The sequence below is a fragment of the Carassius gibelio genome, chromosome A2, assembly GCF_023724105.1.
Source record: "Carassius gibelio isolate Cgi1373 ecotype wild population from Czech Republic chromosome A2, carGib1.2-hapl.c, whole genome shotgun sequence".
Taxonomy (NCBI): Eukaryota; Metazoa; Chordata; class Actinopteri; order Cypriniformes; family Cyprinidae; genus Carassius; species Carassius gibelio.
This window is the reverse complement of record NC_068372.1, coordinates 7,555,677-7,581,182: the sequence shown is the minus strand read 5'-3', so window position 1 is coordinate 7,581,182 and position 25,506 is coordinate 7,555,677. Positions and strand designations below refer to the sequence as shown.

At 37.0% G+C, this 25,506-nt stretch overlaps 1 protein-coding gene across 1 annotated transcript; it reads right to left on the bottom strand.

Moving 5' to 3' along the window:
* Positions 1 to 383: 383 nt before the first annotated feature.
* Positions 384 to 1,762, bottom strand: LOC128023295 (regulator of G-protein signaling 5). Its single transcript, XM_052610650.1, has 4 exons — positions 1,627 to 1,762; positions 1,321 to 1,460; positions 1,047 to 1,213; positions 384 to 947 (listed from the first exon to the last, which is right to left on the bottom strand). Exons 1-4 carry the CDS (start codon positions 1,713 to 1,715, stop codon positions 774 to 776), a joined length of 570 nt encoding a protein of 189 aa, XP_052466610.1. The 5' UTR covers positions 1,716 to 1,762; the 3' UTR covers positions 384 to 773.
* Between the last annotated feature and the right edge of the window lie 23,744 nt (positions 1,763 to 25,506).

Below are 25,506 nucleotides of genomic sequence, written 5' to 3'. Positions count from 1 at the left end.
GGAAGATGAAGTGCAGAAGGAGGATGTCTCTTACGTATTATTACATTACAACATCCATTTCCTTTAGTTGCACATAACATAACAAATATATATATATATATATATATATATATATATATATATATATATATATATATATATATATACATATATAATAAATGGACAAATATATAAAAAAGAAAAGTGATGAAATAAAATAAAATTTACTTAAAACATGTAATAAATAAAAAAAAAAAATCATGAAAGCAAAGCAAAAGAAAATAATAACCTATGGGACCTATATAACAAAACAAAATAAAACTCATGTATTCTAAACACCTTAATTCAATAATTTTGCTGTCGATGATTATATATCTAAAAAGACGCATTGCAAAAGACAAATCTTTGTATGTAAAAATATTCATTTTATTTTGTTTTTCACTCAAATGTTCAATAAATAACCCATATTTGTTCCTCAAATATAAATGCAAATATAAATACTATTTTCAGTGTAACTTTCAATAAATACTCATAGGCAATACAAAATACACACTTTACATAATTGTGCAAAAGTCATCTCGCTTTCATAGTTATTGTCCAGTGCTACAAACTTGATCTCTGTGTGCTCCATGCTGTGTTCATAGGATGAATGTTCTCGAATGCTCGAGGCCTTCCAGTCTGACTTTGAGTCCGTGTCCAGTCCTCCTGAACCTCAGGACTCTGCTTCAGATCATTCAGCGAACATCACGTCACACGAATGCCATGTTTATCAGGGACGCATTCCCATGGATAGTTTAACCCACATGCTGTGTGAGGAGTTCCTGGTAGACCGCTGACTTGAGGAAACGAGGGTAGCAGTCTTTCTCCATGAGGGCGTAAATTTTGCTCTGGGCAAGGTTGAAACAGGACAATGTGGGCTTCTCCATATTCTTTAGGGTGATGGTTCTAGTTTCATGATCAAGATTAACCTGAAAATAGGCAGAGGAATGATTCACCATTAGACTTTTCCCATGAAATCTATGTGTGAGTGTGAGTTTCTGCGCTCTTAATATTCTCGGAAAATGTACCTCTCTTGGTGCGTCAGATGCGATGAACTCCTCATAGATTTTTCTGGCCTTGGAGCACAGCTTGGAGGAGCTCTTTGTGTTCCTGTAGTCCTCACAGGCCAAATAGAAAGCTATATTTTCTTCACTGTACTCCGATGACAGGAACATTGTGAAGGCACACTGTCCTTCTGCGAAGAAATACGAAGAAAACATTAGACGACCCTGATAGCTTTCATTCTACAGTCTGAAAATCATGTGCTTTATGTTGCCACCGTTCTCGTTGATATTAATTTACCTTTATGAGCCAGGAGTTCATGGAAAGACCAGTTCTGTCTGTCCTCCAGCATCAGTTTTTCAGTCTTGTGTGAGTGGCCCATTATATTAAGCTCTTGCTTTAGCAGAAAGCTTCCAAACCGAGCCTTGAGCTCCTTTGCCCTGTGAGGAACAAAAGTATTCATTATTGCATTGTAAGCCACTGCTTAAAAATGTAGTTTTGAAAACTATCAAACACGGCATATATTTGGGTTAAGCTACTTAGAACAGTGTGATCTGTTCTCACTATGTAAGCGGTTCTTATTTTTTGAGTAAATATGAAACATACCTTTCCAGACAGGTGTTTGGCAGATGTTCCAGTGATCGACACATGTTAATAGGTCCAGAGGTTTCCCAATATGCTCCACGAGTTAACATATAGTATTGTCTGAGACTTTTGATACTGTTTAAATGTCAGCAGCGCTGGGCTATTTATACAGTTTCACACTCCATGACATCACTTGACTCAGCCAATGAAACGCAGGCTGTGGAAGGAGGGGAGTTTCTGCCCTTCACGCAGCCTTTAGTCTCCTGTGAATCATTTCCACTAGAAGGCCCTGCCTTCAAGATTCACTTTTTCCCTTGTGCTTAATCGTCTCCATTTGGTGGATAAAAAAAAAATTGGAAATGGACTTTACAAGGATACTTCAACCAAAAAGGAATTTTTTGTAATATTTACTCACCCTTATGTCGCTCCCAACCTTTCTTTTTATGCGAAAACCAAAGATTATAATACTGTTTCAGTGCTTTTTTCATACACTGAAAGTCAGTGTGGTCTCCATAGACTTTAATAGTATAGACTAGTTCTTCAAAATATCCTCTTTTTGTTTTCCAAATGAGGGTGAGTAAATAATGACAGAATTGTCATTCAAGCTGCATATATGACATTATTAATAACTATAGACTAATGGAAATATATTTCAACCACATGTGTGCGTAAACAGGGGACGTTTGCTGCATATAGGAAGTCTCAGCGGAGACTTCTGTGTAGACAGGAGGAAGCCCACCCACGTGCAACCCCCGCTGATGCAACTGACTCCCCATCTGGTATTCAAGAGGAGGGTCTTAAGAGCATTGTGGTACAAACAGGAAATAGAAGTCTGGGTAACTGAAATGAATAATGATTTCTTTTGTTTCAAATGATTCTGGATCCAAGCAAAATGATGCAGCCTCGTGCAATGTTTTATGCTCTTTTGAGTTGTGTGTAAATAAAACATTTATCCTGGTGAGAAGAGATGCTTCTGTATTTCTTTTGATGAGCATCGAGTGTTATCTCAGAAAAAATGCCCTGAGGTCGTTCTGTTATAGGCTATACTGAAAGTCTGAACTGAATAACTCATTTGTGATTCTGTTAAGTGAATCTGTAACCGTCAGTAGCAATAACATGGTATGTTGACTGGCTTTGGTATTGACTTCTCAGTGCTAGAGATTGGATTCCAGCAACTTAGAACTTTATTTCATTAATTTGGAGGACAAATGTGTTGTGCTGTGTTTACGTGCTCAATCAGAGGTCAGTGTTTTTGGGGACAGTGTGTGTCTCAGGCCAGCTGTGCCATGTCTTATTGTCACTGTCTCTTTAGAAGGATGAAAACATGTTTTCTTTGGTAGTGCCCAGGAAGAAAATAATATACTGTATACACCATGCAGAGTCATAATAGGAAAAAAATATTGTGGGAAAGAAGGAATTTCAGAAAAAAAGAGTTTATAATTGCCATTATATGCTTGACACAAAAAATTTGTCACTATTAATGAGTTTGTGTCGAAGTTCTTTTCTAATTCAGAGAAAAAAACGGTAATTGCTACTTTATTAGTCATTATTGCAACTTTGTATCTAGCGATTGTGGCTTTATTTGTCATAATCGCAACTTCTCAGAACCAACTTTTTTTTTCTCATAAATGCAAAATGTTTCTCATAACTAAAACTTCATTTCTTAATTGAAACTTTATCCTAATTGCAACTTTGTATCTCACAACATTTAATTTAATTATTGCAATGAAACTTTAAATCTTACAACTGCAACTTAATTTGTCATAATTTAGGTTTTAGTATTCATTATTGTGACTTTTTAATTTCTTTTAATTTGGAACTTTATTGAAGTTGGAACTTTGTATCTCACGATATCAGATTCATTGCTCGCTGTTTCTCACAACTGCAACTTTATTTCTCATGATTGCAATGGTGTATCTAACAATTAAATATTTATTTCTCATGATTGTGACTATTTCTAACTGTGCACCATATATCACAATTGCAACTTATTTATTATAATCTAAAGTATCTCACAACTGCGACTTTATTGTCATAATTTGGACATTATTTCTTGCATAAGGACTTTAAATCTCACAATTGCTACTTTGTATCTCACAATATCGACTTTATATCTCATAATCGTTACTATTTCTTGCAATGCAACTTTATAGCTAACAACTGTCACTATATTTCTTATCACTGCAAATGTTTATCTCACAAATGCAACTTTATTTCTCATAATTGTGGCTTTATTTCTCACAATGCATCTTTATAACTTGCAATTGCACTTTTATTTCTCACAGTATACATATATTTCTTATTTTGCTTTACCTCACAAAAACTATTAAAATAATTTTTTACAATTATTTTTTTTTTAAACTAGTCTTCTTTTGGGGGGTGTTCTTGGCAATAGATGAAAGACATGTCATTTGTATGTCGTTTGACAGATTCTTATTAACAATAGCTTTTCCTGATTATTTGGATGTGATGCCCACAGCCCAGCTTTTGGTCATTTGCTGCATACGGAAACTGCCTGTCTCTGGAGGTCGGCTTCCGGCCCCGTGGAACAATGGAAATAATTAACAAGGAATTGTGAACCACAATGCCGTTTTTATTTAAACTCAGCGCTTCCATGGAAGTTGGCTCATTCAGCTCACAGGAACAATTTAACAGCACAATATATAATCTCGATAAACGGATATGATGTGAAGGTCAAATCTTATTGGTTTTATGTTTTGCCTCTTTCTAGTTTCTAGTTTATATAGTTATGATATTACTTTTTGAATAACCCATCATTTTTGAATGAAATGTATGTTCTATGAGCTGAAAAGGACGTGAGACATATAATGCCAAACCAACAGTGCCAAGATGTGAGTAAAAGAGTGTTTAAAGAGCCCCTGTTGCACACCTGAAATTGGGTCACATGAAGATCAATATGGAATAAAGAATCATTGTGTCATCAACATTTTTATGGAGCATGTATCATATTATGTCTTCATAAACCTGGGCCTGATAAGTATAAATAGGCCAATTGCAAACCTTTTTAATCTAATCATGATATAATAAAAGTGAAACTTGTTGTATAATAGACTCAGCTCTGCATCTGTTCTGTATGATGACAGGAAAATCACCTGAGCCAAATGATATAGGCCAGAGAAATTATAAAGCACCTATTTCCTTCATTTTACATTTAACTCTGATATTGCATTAATTTACCTGTTACGTGAAAAGCAGGAAAACATTTCATACAGATATGTGTCAGTTATGATGCTTTAGAAATTAGGATTCGCAGCAAGGACTTTTTAAAATGTTTACATTTTTTTTTTCAAAAGTCTGAACACAAGATCACAGTTTCAAGTTTTAAATTAATTTCATTTTCAATAAATTTAAATTTTTTATGCTTTCAGGTCTGATACAAAGTTAATGTATTGTCATGGTTTTAAGCACTTGCTGACTAAACAGATGATTAAACCCCCACCAACACATATGTCATGATTGTATATTCAACAGAAATTTCCCTGGGGACAATATAATGAGCACTCATTTTCTGATGTAGCTTGTTTTTTTTTTTTTTTTTTTTTTTTTTTTTTTTTTTATAATAAAAAAAAGCTTTATTTTATTGTATTAAGCTTTATTTTTTTATATATATAATTATAATTGTTTGTTTTGACAAAGACATAGGCATTTTCAAACGGCTTATGATAAAAGTGCCCTTCAGAAATCCTTGAGTAAGTTCAGTAAAAAAAATAAAAAAAAATAAAATCCCGGAAAATATATGAATTAGAAATGACCGATTATGATGAACAGGATGCACGTAGATAACATGTGACTGGGCATCAGCAGGGGCTGCCCAAGTGATTCTTCATGAGAATATGGGATTTGCCCAACATTTTAGATAACTGGAAATTAACCGAAAGAAGTCCTGTGGGAATATAGCTGAAGTTTCAAGTCATTACAAACTGGCAGTCGTCCCAGAAACTGTGGGCCTAAACAAATTTCAACTTTTCCCTCAAGTCAGCCAGAAGAGGTTTTGAAATATGAAGGTTCAAAGGGTCTTGTGGCTAAAAATAGGAATCTCCATTTGTTTAACTGGAGGAACATACATAGCACTGATAATCTGACTAAATGAACCAAATGAAGTTACTTTAATGAAAGTAAATATCATTTGCTAGTAGATTCTTAGGGTAAAAAATTGCAGGTTGCCACTTTTGGGGGTGAGGGGATTTGCAATATATATAAAAAATTATGTCAGATTTAAAATATATATGCATGTATTTTTTTCTGAACGGTTTGCATATCCAAGCAAAGCATATTCTCAGTATGCCGTTATATGGGAATAGAGAATGCAACTTGCATTTAAAATCATTTGATGGGCTTTCACTGAAAAACAGCCGGGTTCTTTGCATAGTACGGTGGTCTGCATTGAGTAGATCAATTTTCCTGCGTTTTCTGCAGAATGAAGCACTCCCGGAGGTACCTGGAAAGATTACAGGCTAACAAATGAAATTGGTCTCACCACAGGATGTTTTCATATAAATCGCCTAATTGGGAACATTGTAAAAACTGTGCAAGTTGAGCACTGATATTTGTTTAAAAGGCTTTAAAAGCTTCAGGAAGCTGGTTTCGTTAGAAGAAAAAAATTACAGTGATGCATATTCACACATGTATTTCAGTCTCTATGACAGCAACCTGACATGTGACTCTCTGGCCAGTAATGGCAACAGGAGGCAATGGGTTTATCCATGACACACCGATGAGTGATTGTTTAATTAGAGGTCACATCACCAGAGTAGGCAGTTTTTTTTTTTTTTTTTAAACATTTAGAGAAATATATATTTAAGTTTGAACTGAAATGTTTTCAGGACAATTGCATGTTAATTGCAATAAAATAACAATGTATTAAAAGCGCTCTTAAGTTTAACTAATTTCATTTAATTGAAATATATTAAATGGTATTAGTTAAACTTAAGAGAGCATTTTTGACCTACTTAAGTCTTACTTAATAATCATAAAAACGTATATGTTATTTAATAATTAATACTATTGTCTTTAAAATATGGTTAATGTATACTGGTAAATGTACTGACAATAATTTATGGTAAACTAAATTATACTTGAATGTAATTTCTCTTAAAACATGTATGTCATGTATTTCAATTATTTGCAATTGCACGCTTGTAATAATGAAGTAGCAATATTTAAAATATATAAGCTTTAAATGTGATGTGTATTTATAATATAAATTAAAACACACACAGCAGTTACATTTATGATCCAGTTCTTTACATGTACATTATTTTGTTAGTCAACACATCAAAATAAGTGTACTTACTGTATTTAAAGTACAATAAACAAATATTATTTAAACATAATGATTTAATGTTTACTTTAAAGCAAAACATTTAATTTGTCATTATTACAAAATGCACGTTTTAAAAATGTACTTAAGTGTGTTAAAAAACAGCCATGGTTTGGTACTCTTTTTAATTACACAACATTTTAAATGCATTGTCTTGCCTTGCCTTTCAAAAGTAAAATTTGTCACCATTTTATATAAAAAATACAATAAATGAGTAAATAAATAAATTCAATGTATGCAATAAGATTTTAACAGGCTCATACTATTTCCTATTATGGTGGGACATAAATGCTTTATCCTGTATGAAGTCTATGAAAAAAACAAAAAACAACTATCTAGAATATTGTCAGGAATATGTAATATGTTTTGCTCCCACTGATGTAGTTTTCCCTTGTGTGTGAAATGCCCACATGTGGTTTTCTTTCTATTCCTGTTACTATTGTGTTTCATTGAGTCCAGGTGTGTCTCATCATCCCACCGTTTAGTTAAGTACTTAAGTCCTGCGTTTTCCCATGTCTAGAATCCAGTGTTATTCGTAATTTAGTGCTATGTGTGTCTAAAGAACATTCTGAAATGAATTTGTCATTATGTGTCCGTTTCAGTTTCTTTTCCGCATGAATACATAATTATAGTTTGTATGTAAAAAGTTACCCTCTACTCAGGTACCTTTGTAAATTCTTCATCCATTTAATGTTGGTAGTAGAAGTAGACAGAAGTAGAAACTCATAACCATTGTTGAGTAGGTGGGGTGTTGTGGTGAAACAGTTTATGATCTAGACTAATATTAAAAAAGGTCATATTCACCACTGTGTTCTTGATCAAGTCACTAAACCTCAAGTTAATCTAGAGGGACTGACCTTTTAATATACGAGCTGGATGTGACTATAGATAAATGCATCATGCAAATTAGTCAAATAATTTATAGTTTCGACACTGTATCACTAAGCTTTAAACAATAAATCTAGTGAAGTGTTTAAAATATTGTATAAAACCTGTAGATTAAATTTTAAAACAAATATTCATAAAGAGATACACTTTCAATGTCATGACACAATTAAGTACACTAGTAAAATTTCACTTTGTAATAATCTCAAATTAAAAGTTTTACTTTAAAGTACAATTTAAAACATCATATTTTAATCATCTTTGTTACTAACATCTGTAATATGCTATGTTAAAAGTTAATATTTCTTAAATGTATTAAATTGAAACTGTACTATGAAATACATACAAGCTTTATGAAATTTTAAATGCAATATATGTAATTATAAAAATTGTACTTAACTTAAGACTTACTTAAGTGGGTCAAAAAGCTACATTAATTTAAAACGGCATTGATTATCATTTTAAATGTAGTGTATTTGATAACATTTAAAGTTAATGTATTTTAAAGGTATTAAATTGCAACATCATCATTACAAATGTGTAATTACAAAAATACAGTATTTCTAAATACATGACATACAAGATTCAATTGAAATGACATTGACAATGTAAACAATAGAAGGACAACAGAAGTGATTTCTAGGGAGAGTGGGGTGAGTTGTGGCTGTTTTTACTTAAGGCGTTTAAAGTAATCACATGACAGTAGTGTGTTCGAATTAAGTATGTAAATTTCAGAATGGGGTGCACATTTGGAAATACTCACTCTGGATCTAAAATAAACTGAATTCAAAATATGGCTTTCCAAAAATAGTCTCTTGGTTCAACTTGCCCCCACTGTAGGGTAAATTGAGCCTAGGGAGAGGGTAAGTTGAGCCAATGCTGAAGTAAAACTGAATATTTTCATCTCATGCTATATCAAAGGAGGAGAATTTCAATAGAAATGAATTCTTAAAATCTATATGTGAGCCTTGTGATGGATTGACCATCCAGGCAGTGAGTTCCCCCTCCTGTGGCTCTCTGGAACCCTAATAACCTGCCTCACTCACATCATTAACACACTAATAAGAACAAAGAGGTTTGGATTATAGAATGGATGGATGGATGACTTCTCAAAAGTTGTATATAAATGGACTGTGATTGACCTTACAGAACTGGGCTAACAGTATCCCACTTATAAATGTTGCAGGGAAATACAATTTCATAAAAACTTAAACTTCAATGGCCACTTTTCATAAACAAAGCCTATAAAAAATCTTCAGAACAAAGAACAAAATCAAAAATGCTTAGTCTAAAATTAATGAAATGTAATGTAAAATAATATTTTGACCCCACTCCTACCATTTTAACAAACGTGTATTATCCAGCAGGTTAGAGCTAACATCACGCTTATAGCCTCATATTACAACTTCCTAAAGCACAAACACATGGGATATTTTTTTTTTCAGCTTTATCTGTAATTGTTCAGACTAAAGAAGCAAGAGTTCTTGAAAAAAAAAAAAAAATCGGAAAACTTTTCAAATATTTGTAAAATCACCAATTTTGTTTAAACAAGGTTCCCTAGAAACAAAGGTTGGCTCAACTTCCCAAAAGGTCAAACCACCCTGCTCTCCCCTATATATTACAGTAATTACTGTGTGTGTGTGTGTGTGTGTGTGTGTGTGTGTGTACATGTTTTTCTATAGTGGTGGAGACTTAAACCTGAATACACACAAACTCATGGGGACTTGTGTCACTGTGGGGACCTAAATTGAGGTACCCATGGGTACATGAGCTTATAAATCAAACAGAATTAGGTTTTTTTTTTTTGAAACAATGTTTTCTGTGAGGGGTAGGTTTAGGTGTGGGGTTATTGAAAATCTTTGTTTGTTCTTTTTCACAAGGAAAGGTCCAGACTATCTTCAGACAACAACAAAAGAGGAAGTGTCAAATCTTCTTAAGAATAGCCCAACCCTTTGCTCTTCTTCTGTCCCTAAAGAGACTATCTATCACAGACCATTTCCCCCTCTGTAAATTCCCCATTACAAAAGATGGGTCGAATGTAGTGCGTATCAATCCCCTGTGAGATTCATCCAGAGCACTGTGACCCTGTCTGATGAGTAATTCACGAGTCTGACAGCGAGATGGTGACAGCCACCAACCTGCCAACACTCTGTGTTATGTGTAGCTCAAATCTCAAGGGATTTCCTGAACCAAGCTGTGTTTAACTAACAACAGTTGGCAAACTAGCTGGCAGAGATGACTAATTCAGTTGACAGACAACAACTAAACACACACCAAAACAGAGCAAAGAGATAAGAGCTCTGACTGAGTGTGAGGGCTTGTGTGACATGTCACATCCTCCCTGTGGTCACCGAAACTCCCCTCATGTGGGCGGGGCTTGTGCTTGAATCAGAGATTATTATTGTTCATTAAAAAAAAAAAAAAAAAAAAGATGTTGTAGATGTCAAATGTCAATAATCTGACACATAGTCCCAGTTTTAAAAGACAGTTAGGGATTTCGTTGGAAAAGACAAACTTCCCCATTTGATGAAATGTTTAATTTACACACAAAATGTTCAAATGTTTGGGGTAAAATGATTCATGTGTTTGAAGGAAGTTTCTCATGCGCACTAGGACTGTATTTATTTGATCAAAACTACAGTAAAACATGAATGCTGTGAAATATTATTATAATTTAAAATAACTGTTTTCCATTTTAATATATTGTATATTTCTTAAATATTATTTATTTCTGTGATGGTAAAGATGGCTTCCCAGCATCAATTACACCAGTCTTCAGTATCACATGATCCTTCAGAAATCAGTCTAGAACACTGATTTGATGATCAAAAAGTATTAATTTAGCTCGTAAAACTGATTAGAGAGAGAGAGAGAGAGAGAGAGAGAGAGAGAGAGATTGTGATTGATAGAAGTTGTAGTGTAGTAGGGCAATTCCTCATATATATAATATATATGTACTATAACTGGCCAAATCAATAGTTTTTGATATTTATATACATAATATTTTTATTTTTTTTTATTTTATTATTTATTTATTTATTGATTTTTTGTTATTTTATAATTGTTTTACCATTAACATTGTCCGATGATGATTATAATAATAATAATTTCTAATATGATTATACATTATACTGTAAAAAATTTTGAAATTTTGCTAATTTTGTGTGTGTGTATATATATATATATATATATATACACACAATTTTGTATAATTGTGTGTGTCTATATATATATATATTTTTTATTTTTAATTTTGTATATGTATATATATATACACACACAAAATTAGCAAATTTGAAAATGCTAATGTATTCATATCAGAAATTATTATTATTATAATCATCATCAAAAAATTATCATAAAACAATTATGAAATATAAAAAAATATAAATTAATTAAATAAATAAATAAATAATAAAATAAATAAATAAATAACCATGACATATTATGTATATGAATATCAAACTATTGATTTGGCCAGTAATTGTTATATAAATATTGTGTGTGTGTGTGTGTGTGTGTGTGTGTGTGTTTGATGAGACCGGCAGTGGGGATAGGGTGTTATTTGATTGGCCATCACCTTTCAATGTGTCTTTCAAGCAATAGTCCTTCTCAGTTTTATTTCTCCACACACTATATTATACATGTCTGTCACCAAGACAAAAAAGAAATGAAAAAAAAAAAAAAAAGACAAAAGAAAGTCATTTCAACATGGTCTGGCAGCCTTTTGAAACCACTAGAGGGCAGCAGAGGGCTAATATATGATCTCTATTTCACTATTTGACCTCCTTCAGAATTACTTGGATCAGACTGAAATATGGTTTGGATTAGAGAAACATTGAAACAGTAACACAAGCAAGTAAAATATCATCAGAATTGTAGTTTTCATACATTTTAAAACCGATGACACGGACTCTTTAAATGTCAAATGTCATTTTGCTTTAAGAGGAAATATGAAACAGCATGCATGAGTAATAGAAATCCTTGATAATAAATGTAAGAAGCTATATGTGAAATGTCTTGTTTATAAATGTAAGATGTCAGCTCAATTAATTATAGCTTGACATCTCCATTGCTTTATCTTCAGGGAAGGGCGATCTGATGTAATGAAGAACAGTGGGTTTACTGCTCATCTGAAAACTTGGATTTAATGATTGTATCAATTACTTTATATTCATAGAGCTTCTCAAATGATTGCTCATGTAGACGCTGCCCTTCATCACGGCCTTCAGCAGATAGTGTGAATTAGATTCAGAGCACAGTGACTGGACAGTTATTAGACAGCTAGTGAGGACACAGCATCCTGTTCTTCTAGTTTCCTTTGTACTACTGCTGGACAAGGCACATTAAACAAGTCAGACCCAGCATATGATCATATATATGAAGATACACTCACAAAAAAGCATTATTTGACTAAATTCTATTCAGTTTCTTATTCTTAAAATTAAATATATAAACTCAACTTGTGATGTGATTAAAAATGGAATTGAATAAATGAGACGTATCAAGCTAAGCGTAATTCTTTTGTAGTTAACTAAAATGGCAGTGGTTTTAAGTATTTGAGCAAATGTCATTAGTTACTGTACTTAAGTATCATTTTTGGCTACTTTGCACATTAAATATCAATGATATTAGTAAGTTTTACTCTCTACTTGACTATACTATCTTAATAAATATATAAATAATAAAAGTACAAAAGCTGTCATAGGTATGGTCCCCTTTCAAAAGGTGCAAACTTTGTACCTTATTTACACCTAAATGGTGCATTATAGTACATTAGTCATGAAGGGGTCATCGAATGTGACGTGCACTTTTAGAAACAGTTTGAATTGAAATGTGTTTTGGTAGTGTGCGTACATAATCACCCAATAATGATAAAAATCAAGTGTTTTTTTTTTGTTTTTTTTAATTAATCTCATTAAATCATTTCCTCTTTCTCAAATCAAGCCGATCTCAGATGCCTGTTCATGTGATGTCACAGAGACAGGCCCCTCCCATGATTGTTTGATTGACAGTAGCGTTTCAGCACAGACTGGGCTGGCATTTTACCTTAGAGTCTTTTTTTTTCTGCATGTTAATACTCTTTAAATACTGTTTTGTACGTAAAGTTTGTTTTTAGCAACAGTCTTGTACTTGTATATTCTATAAGTTCACTTTAGTGGTGTTTTATTTCATTTTTTGAAAGCACAGTTTTTCACAGATTTTGTGTGCCCTTCTTTTTCATAAGAAAACTTAGAGAAAATAACTCTAACTCTAAAAAAAAAGCAAAACATTTGATTAGCCTATGCTCAAGCAAACCCCCAAAACTCACAACACTCTTCCTATCACAACAGAACTTCTTGCTCAAAAACACATACAATAACACTTAATTTAAACACTTGTGCTCCCCATCCAGTCCCATACTGGGATCTAGAAATCCCCTGCCAGAAAGAACCAAAATTACTTATGTTGGCCCAGCGCAAACACATCCGTTTATCACTGACTGCTAGTAATGAAATTAACTTGGGACAAAAAAAATTCTAAAAATGTTGCATTAGCTTATTTCAATTAAGCAGATTGAGCAAGCAGCAACAAAAATCAATGTTTTGAGTGACACTGTTTTTATTGTATATAAAGGCTATTTTTTCAAACCTGTAAAACCGACTCCTTTTATTTAAAGCCCATATAACCAGTAATAAACCTGTAAACCCATTCACACAAAGAGACTTTCCTCTCGTTTGATCATTGATGATTATATGTCTCCTTTATTACAGAACATCATTAAAGAGAGTTTTAATATGGTCTTGAATACTAATATCAATCTTTGTCTAAAGGATTAAATGCATTTGGACAAAGACATGCATTGTACACTTTAACAGTTGCATTATGTTTCATAGTGGGTGGTATACACTGAATAATTTACCCTGAAGCCTTGGATGAACTTGATGTGCATCCCACAATGCAAACAAAATGAGTGAATCACTGATGCCTGCATTGGAGATTGTGAAACACACATCAATGCAATGTGAAACATATTCTTCACTTTGAAACAATACAAATAAAAACAAAAAGTAACAAACATTAGAGGAAAAAAAAAAAGGATTTAAAATACAATTATAAAATATTTCATGTGTGTATTGTGTATTGTGATTGGTAACAAAACCAAGAGTGAATTTGTACTAATTGCTGCACTATTAAAGGTCCCGTTCTTCGTGATCCCATGTTTTAAACTTAAAGTTTTTAAGTTAGTGTGAAATGTTGTTGTTAGAGTATAAATAATATCTGTTAAATTCTAAAGCTCAAGTTCAATGCCAAGAGAGATATTTTATTTAACAGAATTCGCCTACAAAAAACGACCCGTTTGGACTACATCCCTCTAGTACCTGCAGTAATGACATTGTAGCATACACACAGGGTATGTGTGTTAAATATAGCTATAGATAGTTAATTAATAATTGGATTACAAAAGATAAAGTTCGTCTAAGGGAGGTGTTGAAAAAGCAAATAATAACACAGAGACAGATAATTTAGATTTTGTGTTGGTACCATGTATTAAGTGAAAACAAAAGACAAACAATAACAACAATACCCAAAATATTTCAAATCTGCAGAGAAGTTCAGTAGTTCACAAAGGGTAAACAACAACTTGTAACTCAGAAAACTGGAGAGTACTCAATTTAAAGACAATTCACTACACAGTATAGGACTATATTCTCTGCTCATAAAAGATGAACACCATGTCCAAATAATGTGAATGGTCCGTGATATGCAATTAGTCCATGAGCCAGAACCTAGTGAATGGCTGTGTGCGTGTATATATGAGAGTGAGGGGGTGAGCAAAGCTGCACAACCTCCTACCGAACCCACAGGTGGCGATGATGTTGTTGAGGCAGGTTCTGTTCCAGGTAATGATAGCTCGCCATCAACTGGCCCGCAACTGGCCGCACCTGGCCTGTATTAATTAAACAGGACCTATGGTTTAATCACTACTCATAATATAAATTTACCTACTAGCTAGTTTTATATTCTATATTTGTGTACACCATAGTATTCAAAATACTGCACCAGAGATAGTCACAATTGTATAAAACAATACAATACACAATAACACAATTGTACAAAAATACTCAAAATGCATGGAAACAACCACCCATAAATAATGGAATTATTTCCTACATAATACTCCATTCGATACAATTGATAATCCTATCTTTCAGTATATAAATCATTTAAATACTTAAAACCATAGCTTTGAAACAAAGTGCTAGGTTTACATTACAATTTATAAACCCCAATAGAATTCCATAGGGATGGATACAATACAATGAGATGGCTTAATGCTATAAGTATTAAGCTAGCAGAACCCGTCATTATAATAAGGATGCCAATAAAGTTGTCAGTGCCATAATAACATGCTAGCGGACACAACAACAAACAGACTCACCAATTCCTACAGATATTCGACACACCGCGGCACTAGTCGGCTTCTAAAGACGACGGTGGGCGACACTACAAATACAGGATCGCATGCTAAAATTAAACAAGCATTTAAGATGGAAATAAGCAGAAAAGCATTGTTTGTATAGAGACATACCGAGTGCAACTGCTCCGGTGGCTTCCCCCTCACACTACTGATTGGGGAAACTCACCGCAGCTTGTAAAAACATGCTTGCATGCTATGATTGGTTGAAAGCATTCACTGAACCTACCATGTGACTCCTGCATGATGATATAAATGAAGGGTGTGTTCAGGTGACTGGGAAAATAGAACCATATAATTTTATTAATTAATTTTACTATTATTCTCTATTTATATTTACCCTGGGTTACATCCTCCCCCCTTTAAACTCATGCACGTCCCCGTCGCATGTCAGAGCACTAGACGACACTAACCGCTGAAACTGTGTCAGACGCAGATGGAATACTTAAAGCATCCGACAGGCTTTGGAGCAGAGACTGAACTACTGAGATTAGGGGATTACCTAAAATCGAGTATTGAAGTCGCTCAGGCGGTACTCGGTGTCGTGTCGAACGTCTGAAAGTCAAGTTACTGTCAACTATATCATTGTCAACTGAAGGCTCAGCAGGAACAGCAGACAATGGACTGGATTCTACAGGAGGATCTTCATTCAACTGTATTTCGGTAAATGTCTCTTCAGGTTCAGGTAAAGTCTCAATTACAGTTTCTACAACATGTTCCTCTCCCACAACTTCCTCTTCCTCACAGGACTCGCTGCTGAATTCCAACACAGATGGCACAACTGGGGCTGGAGGACTGACAGAAGGTGGAATAGAAGAACTACAACCAGCAGTATCACTGGGAAGAACGGCGGTTGGAACTCTGCAGTATCTTTCCACAGAAAATCGAGATACGGAGGGGTCAAAGATAAGTGGCTCCACATCTTCAATGTGATCATCACTAGCAGGTAAATCAATCAAGTTGTCTGATTTCTGGTTTTTCTGTCGAGTTCGCGACTTGGCAACATGGGCACGCTCCAGCGATGGAACATTCTCAGCTACCGGTAAAAAGCTACATGGCAGGAGGAGATCTCTATGTACTGTACGCAGTGGTCGATCTCTATCCTCTGGCTTTATAGTGTAAACTGGGAGTTCACCAGCCCTTCTGACCACAACATAGATGTCCCGTTCCCACTTATCTGAGAGCTTGTGCTTTCCACGGAGACGTACATTCCTTACAAGCACTCTGTCTCCCACTTCCAACACTGACGGAATGACTCTCTTGTCAAACCGTATTTTATTCCGCTCGGCTGTTTTTAAAGCATTTTTGGAAGCAATATAGAAACTTTCTTCCAAGCGAAATTTAAGCCCTTGCACGTACTGAGAATGAGTTTTGTGTTGTGGTTCACGCAGAGGTAAGCCAAAAGCCAGGTCGACAGGAAGACGTGGGGTTCTACCAAACATTAGTTCGTATGGGGTGAAACCGGTTACATCATTTCTTGTGCAGTTATATGCATGAACTAATGGCTTCACAAAGTCCTTCCATTTTGATTTTTGCTTGTCTTCCAGAGTACCCAGCATCCCCAGCAATGTCCGATTAAATCTTTCCACCGGATTTCCTCTTGGGTGGTATGGCGTCGTCCGACACTTTTGGATACCAGCAACTTCACACAATTCTTTGATCAGTTTGGACTCAAAATCTTGACCTTGATCCGTATGCAACCGTTCAGGGATTCCATAATAAACAATGAAGTTATCCCATAGACATTTTGCTACAGTCCTTGCTTTTTGATTTGGCGTTGGAATAGCCACAGCAAACTTGGTGAAATGATCGGTCAAAACGAGGATGTCACGGGTGTTGCTTGTGTCGGGTTCAAGACTCAGGAAATCCATGCAGATTAATTCAAGAGGACGAGATGTTTTGATGCTAAGCAATGGAGCAGCTCGTTCAGGAAGAGTTTTCCGTCGCACACAGCGACCGCACGTTTTGATCTTGTGCTCAACATCCTTAGCCATCTTTGGCCAGAAAAATCTGGTGCGAACTAGATCTAAAGTTCGCTCAATTCCCATGTGGCCCATTTCATCATGTAGACTCTTCAGCACAGCTGGACGAAGACACTCTGGAAGAACAAGTTGATAAGAAATATCTTCATGGTCTTGCCGTTTCCTGTAGAGGACTCCATCAATCAGCTCAAACCTTGCCCACTCTCTCAACAAGAGAGGTAACTCGGGCAACTCTGCTCTTGCCATTGAAGGGATCCTTTCTCCAGTCTCCATCTGATGAATCAACTCTCGAATGGTGACATCAGCCCTCTGTTCCTCCTTGATGCTTAAATGAGACAGGGCTGAAGGTAGCTGATCCTCTTCAATGGTATAACTATCGGGGACTGCCTTCTCTGTGATGGAGAGGGACTCAACCAGCGTAATGCCCTCAAAACCAGGACTAATAGGCCGAGCAGCTCGGACGAGACAACCTTGACAGATGGCATCAACAATTTCTAAAGAAATCAAGGTTGAATCGGCAAGACGATTTTCCAGGAACTGTTCTATGAGCTCATGATCTTTAGGTGCTTCGTCAAGACACTGATGAGGACGTCGGGAAAGTGCGTCTGCATCTATATTCTGATTCCCAGCCCGGTACAGGAGTTTGAACGAGTATGTAGAGAGTGCGGCCAACCAGCGGTGACCAGTAGCATCTAGCTTGGCGGAAGTGAGTATGTAAGTCAAGGGATTGCTATCCGTCACAACGGTAAATGTGGCTCCATACAGGTAATCCTGGAACTTTTCAGTGACACTCCATTTTAATGCCAAGAATTCCAGTTTGTGGGCTGGGTAACGGCTTTCGCTCTTAGACAGGCCTCTACTTGCATAAGCAATCACTCTCAGCTTCCCCTCCTGTTCCTGATAAAGTGCAGCTCCTAGTCCTGTTGTACTGGCATCTGTATGAAGTATGTACGGTTGGGATGGATCTGCAAACCCAAGGACTGGAGCTGTGGTTAATTTCTCAATCAATGTGGTGAAAGCAAGTTGGCAACTGGGACTCCAACGTTCTCCAAAAGGCTGATTTGGACTTTGGTATTGAACGTTGGATGGCTTGGTTCTGGACTTCCGTGCAGGTAAATACCCACGGGTAAGGTCATTCAGAGGCTTGGAAATGGCGGAATACTCTTTAATGAACCGACGGTAGTAACCCGCAAATCCTAGAAAAGAGCGTAGTTCCTTTAGGTTGGTGGGAATTGGCCAGGATTTGATGGTGGTTATCTTTTCTGGATCCGTTTCTACTCCTTCCTCTGACACAATATGACCCAAGTAGCGAACAGATGTTTGGAAAAACTTACACTTCTCTGGTGACAATTTTAAGCCATACTCTCTCAACCGATCCAACACTCGAATTAATCTCTTCTCGTGTTCTTCCAGGGATTTGGAGAAGATTATTAAATCATCCAGAAACACCAACACTTCACGAAGATGAAGATCACCCATGCATCGCTCCATCAACCGCTGGAACGTACTGGGGGCATTAGTGACCCCCTGGGGCATCCGGTTAAATTCCCAGAATCCCAGGGGTGTCACAAAAGCAGTCTTGGGCTTATCTGCTTCGTGCATTTCAATCTGGTAATAGCCTGACTTCAAGTCCAAGACTGAAAACCATTTTGAGCCGGTTAGCGCCATGAATGATTCTTCTAACTTTGGAAGAGCATAGGCATCCTTGATGGTCTGGAGATTAAGCTTCCTATAGTCGATACACAATCGAATATCCCCATTCTTCTTCCGTACCACAACAATAGGAGAAGAGAAGGGTGATGTGGATTCACGGATGACACCGGCCTCCAAAAGCTCACTCAGATGCCTACGAACGGCTTCTATGTCATTAGGATGGATTGGTCTAGCCCGATGTTTGAACGGAGTTCCATCATGAAGCGTGATGTGATGCTTTACCTTGCTCGTGCATCCAAAGTCGAGGTCATGATGGGAGAAAACCTCCGACATGTCGCTTAATCTCCTTGTAATTCGCTCTTTCCACTCCGATGGTATGGGAGAGTCACCAAAATCAAAATTGAGAACTGTGAGTGCAGGTTCTGACAGATAGCCTTTCACCTGATGCGGTGACAGAACACAGTGGTACGTTCCAAGCTCTGCAATGACACTCAATGGTGGAATATAGAGGTCCTGTTCTGATTCATTTGTTATGACCACTGGAACCTTGTAGGGCGCATGATCTGGAAGAATAAGAAGGCAGTTGCTAACACATAGACCACCAGGCAGGATGGATGCAGGATGCTGGACAAAAACAGACTTGCTGAATCTGGGAGAGGTAACGTTAGCAGAGCCCTCGATGATGAATGTGCGGCCGGCCGGAACACGCACTGGGACTTTGCTGAGGAGCCTCACTACTCCAACACGGTCACTGTCTCTCTGCTGATGTGACAACTGGAGGGTCTTTAACACGGCTCTGTAACCTTGCGAACTAGGTTGAAATGTGGGCAAGTTGCTCCGCAGGTATGTCTCATATAGGGGTTCAAGCGTATTCATACCAATCAGAACAGTGGACGAGGCTTCAGGATAGACATCAGGGACAACTAAAGCCAAAGTTGAGACATCACACTCCTTGCCCATAAAGTCCTTCGGAAATTCCACCACCATCTCCACATAACCAAGGTAAGGAACTGACTGCCCAGCAGCACCTTCGATGTATAATAGATTATGTAAAGGATTAATTTGTTGATCTTGCAAATGTTCATTGTAAAAAGAGGCAGATGCTGTGGTCACTTGCGAACCAGTATCAAGCAGACACTGACAGGTGTGACCAAAAACAGCAACTTCAGCGGTGCATTTTGACCCCACCAGGCCTTTGGGGAGATGGGCTATAGCCTCCCGGTTGGACTGCTGGAGGTATGTGCACTGAACAGACTTTTCCAACTTTGCGGGACAGTGTGAGTCCACCTCAGTTCTTGTTTGTCCCCCAACAAGAACTGAGTCTAGTTTAAAGGTTCGCGTACTGATTGATTCTGCTTCTGCCACTTAGATTTTTTTTCACTGAACTGTCTTTTCTTAGCACTAACGAGTTCTGGGTTCGGCCGGTTGTCACATTGCGGCCTGATGTGTCCATCTTCTCCACAGCAGAAACAGAACCCAGGCTTTGGGCTTGCAGAGGAATCACTCACAGCAGCTGCCATGTTCTGTTTCCCACGTGACTTTAGAACTGGATTGGGTCTTGGAATGTAAGGCTGTCGGCCCTGAGACTGGTTTGCAGTCAAAATAGCCAGTTGACGCTGTATTGCAGCCATCTGTTCAGTAAGTTGTTTGGTAATAACAGTCAATGTCTCGCATAATTTACTTTCCTCTTCTCCATATGCCATTTGGGCTTGTGACGTTACTTTCTGTCGGCCTCCACCTCCTCCCAGATGCTGTTTCATTCTTTGTGTCTTTACAGCCTCACGATCCTCTTCAGTTCTTAACAGCAGCAGTAATTCAGCGAAAGACGGTGGTTTCTCTTTTTTCTGTTTAAGCTGCAGTTCAGATATCAGGACATTGTCCCAGCATCCTCTGCAGAACTGATTAAGAAGATGTTTATTAACTTCAGCTTTTAGTGCACCTCCCCTCTTTACTGCAAGATTTAAAACAACTTGTAATCGCTGCAGGTAAGTCGAAGGTTTTTCACCAGCGTTTTGAAGAGTATCCATAAATTTTACATACAACTCCTCCCCGTCCTGCACTGTCCCATAGGCGGAATCAAGCTGTTGGATATAGATGTTAACAGACATGTCAGGACTTAGATGTTTCACCATGTCAGCAGCTGGTGGCAGGAGACTATCGAGGATTTGTCGCGATCGTTGGATTTCAGATATGGCAGAATCACTGAGAACCATATCCACACTAGACCGCCATGTGTCATAGTCCACTTCATGTTGTGGTCGTGGCACCTTTCCAGAAAACACACGGAGTCTGTGGGAAGAGCGCAAATGCACAGCAGTATCCTCAGACTTGACAATATGTTCTACCACATACCTCTGTAACTCAGGAGGGTTGAGGTCGGAAGCATTGAAACTGACAGTGGCACGTCGCTCCTGCGGCTGAACTATGGGAGCAGTGGCAAGCAGTGAAGATGGAACAGCCATTTTATATGGTGACTGAGTTGTATTCACTGAAGACTGTTCTGCCTTAACATCAATACCGGCTTCCACATCAGGGCGCAGCTCTGAGATTGATTTGCTGATCTGGCCCATCATCTCATTCAGCACTTCAGCATAGTTTTGTCCAGTCAGTTTAGCAACTTCTTTTAAGTCAGCTAAATATGTCTGAGTTTTAGAACTTCCCACATTTGCAGTATATACTTGAGATAAATTCTTAATATTATAGACAATACCAGTCTCAGAAGTTTGCGTATATGGTAGAAGTGGATTCAATAGAGTCAAAGGTAGACCAGACTCAAATTCAACAATGAGCATATCGTGAAACTCGGACTCGGGCGAATCAACAGTAAGAGCCCGATTTATCCTACCATACTGCTCGAGAAACCCTTCTACTTCAGCAGCAACCTTGGACTCTGTGACCAATACTGCATTTGGTATTTTAATGTCAAGTGTTTCAAAAATATTCATGGTCGAATTAATATTGGTGAGACTGAATGTTCAAAAATGTGTATATTAAATACCCTTTCAAGACCTCCTAGGCTGGCTCGCCACAATTATGTAGCATACACACAGGGTATGTGTGTTAAATATAGCTATAGATAGTTAATTAATAATTGGATTACAAAAGATAAAGTTCGTCTAAGGGAGGTGTTGAAAAAGCAAATAATAACACAGAGACAGATAATTTAGATTTTGTGTTGGTACCATGTATTAAGTGAAAACAAAAGACAAACAATAACAACAATACCCAAAATATTTCAAATCTGCAGAGAAGTCCAGTAGTTCACAAAGGGTAAACAACAACTTGTAACTCAGAAAACTGGAGAGTACTCAATTTAAAGACAATTCACTACACAGTATAGGACTATATTCTCTGCTCATAAAAGATGAACACCATGTCCAAATAATGTGAATGGTCCGTGATATGCAATTAGTCCATGAGCCAGAACCTAGTGAATGGCTGTGTGCGTGTATATATGAGAGTGAGGGGGTGAGCAAAGCTGCACAACCTCCTACCGAACCCACAGGTGGCGATGATGTTGTTGAGGCAGGTTCTGTTCCAGGTAATGATAGCTCGCCATCAACTGGACCGCAACTGGCCGCACCTGGCCTGTATTAATTAAACAGGACCTATGGTTTAATCACTACTCATAATATAAATTTACCTACTAGCTAGTTTTATATTCTATATTTGTGTACACCATAGTATTCAAAATACTGCACCAGAGATAGTCACAATTGTATAAAACAATACAATACACAATAACACAATTGTACAAAAATACTCAAAATGCATGGAAACAACCACCCATAAATAATGGAATTATTTCCTACATAATACTCCATTCGATACAATTGATAATCCTATCTTTCAGTATATAAATCATTTAAATACTTAAAACCATAGCTTTGAAACAAAGTGCTAGGTTTACATTACAATTTATAAACCCCAATAGAATTCCATAGGGATGGATACAATACAATGAGATGGCTTAATGCTATAAGTATTAAGCTAGCAGAACCCGTCATTATAATAAGGATGCCAATAAAGTTGTCAGTGCCATAATAACATGCTAGCGGACACAACAACAAACAGACTCACCAATTCCTACAGATATTCGACACACCGCGGCACTAGTCGGCTTCTAAAGACGACGGTGGGCGACACTACAAATACAGGATCGCATGCTAAAATTAAACAAGCATTTAAGATGGAAATAAGCGGAAAAGCATTGTTTGTATAGAGACATACCGAGTGCAACTGCTCCGGTGGCTTCCCCCTCACACTACTGATTGGGGAAACTCACCGCAGCTTGTAAAAACATGCTTGCATGCTATGATTGGTTGAAAGCATTCACTGAACCTACCATGTGACTCCTGCATGATGATATAAATGAAGGGTGTGTTCAGGTGACTGGGAAAATAGAACCATATAATTTTACTATTTATATTTTACTTTAATTTTATTAATTAATTTTACTATTATTCTCTATTTATATTTACCCTGGGTTACAACATCACTAAAACAGGTTCGTTTTTTGACTAACCTCCGCCCACAGGAATACACAAAAATTGGGCGTGGCCTTGTTGCGCTCCGAAGAAGAAGAGCTGCATTTGTGTTTGTTGCCATGTCGTCGAAACGCTGTTATTTTCATCTCTGAGTATAATTATCTTTGTTTGGCCTTCCCAGGGACGCTGTACTTAGAGATCAATGGTTACAATTTATGTTTAACTCGGTTCCCGAAAATTATAATCCACATGTAAAACTATGTGCAGCACACTTTGCTGAAGACAGCGAGCTTCTTTAATCTCAATCAGTTTAATTCTGGATTCGCACAAAGATTATTCCTGAAAGATGGAGCAGTTCCCTCTTTGTCTGGAGAAGGCGTTGTTTATGGACCACAACTGGTAAGTGTATTTTCTTATTTAAGTTGGTGCGTTCAACAGTTTCTGTAACTTATTACACAAAGGGCAATGCTGTTTAGCTTTGTTAACTAGATGTCAGGGCTGTGCAAAAAAATCGAATGCGATTTTCATGAGCATCTCATCAGTAAAAACGCTCCTGTGATTATAAGTACATCTCCAGCACATGCTCCTGCCCACTTGCTTCTCAAAACTACTCCAAAACTAGTCCAATCGCATTTCCAGGAGGGCCGCCTGCTCTAAGCTGGTGTCGAATCACAACACAGGAACCGCTGGCCCAATCAGAACTCGTTACGTATTTCTGAAGGAGGGGCTTCATAAAACTAGGAAGACATCAGCCCGTTTTTATGACAGTGAAGACAGCGGTATACAGATAGGTGAATTGTGTGAAAATACTGTGTTTTTTTACACGTGAAACATGAACACGTTATATTGCACACTGTAAACACAATCAAAGCTTCAAAAAAGCGCGAAAAACGGGACCTTTAACTGTTTGATTGCACGCAACTAAATGATGAAAGTGCTGACACTAATTAAAAGGATGGTTTTCATGTGAGCCACTTGACCTTCAGCCTAAAGAGTGGCCTGGGACAGTGATCCATTGGCTTTCTAATTTAAACAGAAGTCTTTCAGCAGCACTGTAAAACCCGACAAGTTCACTTAACTCAAAAAAAACTGTTGAAACAGATTACATCGAAAATTTTAAGTCAAATTAACTTAATTATTTTGAGTTCAATAAAATATATATTTTTAAGTGTCTGTTAGCATACACTGTAAACCATAACAAGTTCAACAAACTCTTAAGTTTACATTAAATTAGAAATTACATCCAATAATCCAGTAAATCCAGTTGCCTTAAATTATCTTAGTTATCTTATAAATATTGATATTTCTCAACTTATAATTAGAGAGTACTTCTCTCAAACTTTTCTCTATTTTTCAACTCATATAACGTGGGAAATACACTCAAATTTAGTCTATTGTTGTCCATCCTCAACCTAACCACAGGCTATTCTCTTCACCACAACGGTAACACTACAAAAACAACATAATAGAAACCTTTGTAAGTTCTAACATAACACAACATTTAAGTACTAACTTAAGTCCCTCTATGTTAATTTTGTGTAAAAACACACAAAATAACACTTAATTTCTACATTTATTTTCCTTGTTTTCTGATGCAAAGCATGCTGGGACCTTGAAAACGCAATCATATTTTTCTGAGTTTACAGAACTTATTTAAATTAAGTCCAATGAACATCTCGGTTACGAATGGTAACCCTCGTTCCCTGAAGGAGGGAACGGAGACGCCACGTCGTTGACCGACGAATATGGGATATCGCTTCGATAGACCAATCTACTTCGAGTGTAAACTAAATGAGCCAATGCACATTGGCATGCAATTATTGCATCCTGCTGCAGCTGATCACTGCGTGAGTATAAGAGGGCAGCAGGTGCAATGCATACCAGTTTTTCGCTGAGGAGCAGAGCCGGGGACCCGGCAGCTCAGCGGCGGTACAGCAACCATGGCGACGGGACGTGGCGTCTCCGTTCCCTCCTTCAGAGAATGAGGGTTACCATATGTAACTGAGACATTCCCTTTCAGTCGGTCACTCTCGACGCACACAACACCTTCCAGTGCCCTGTGTGAGCCGCCTGCGCCCCTATTAGGTGAAGGCC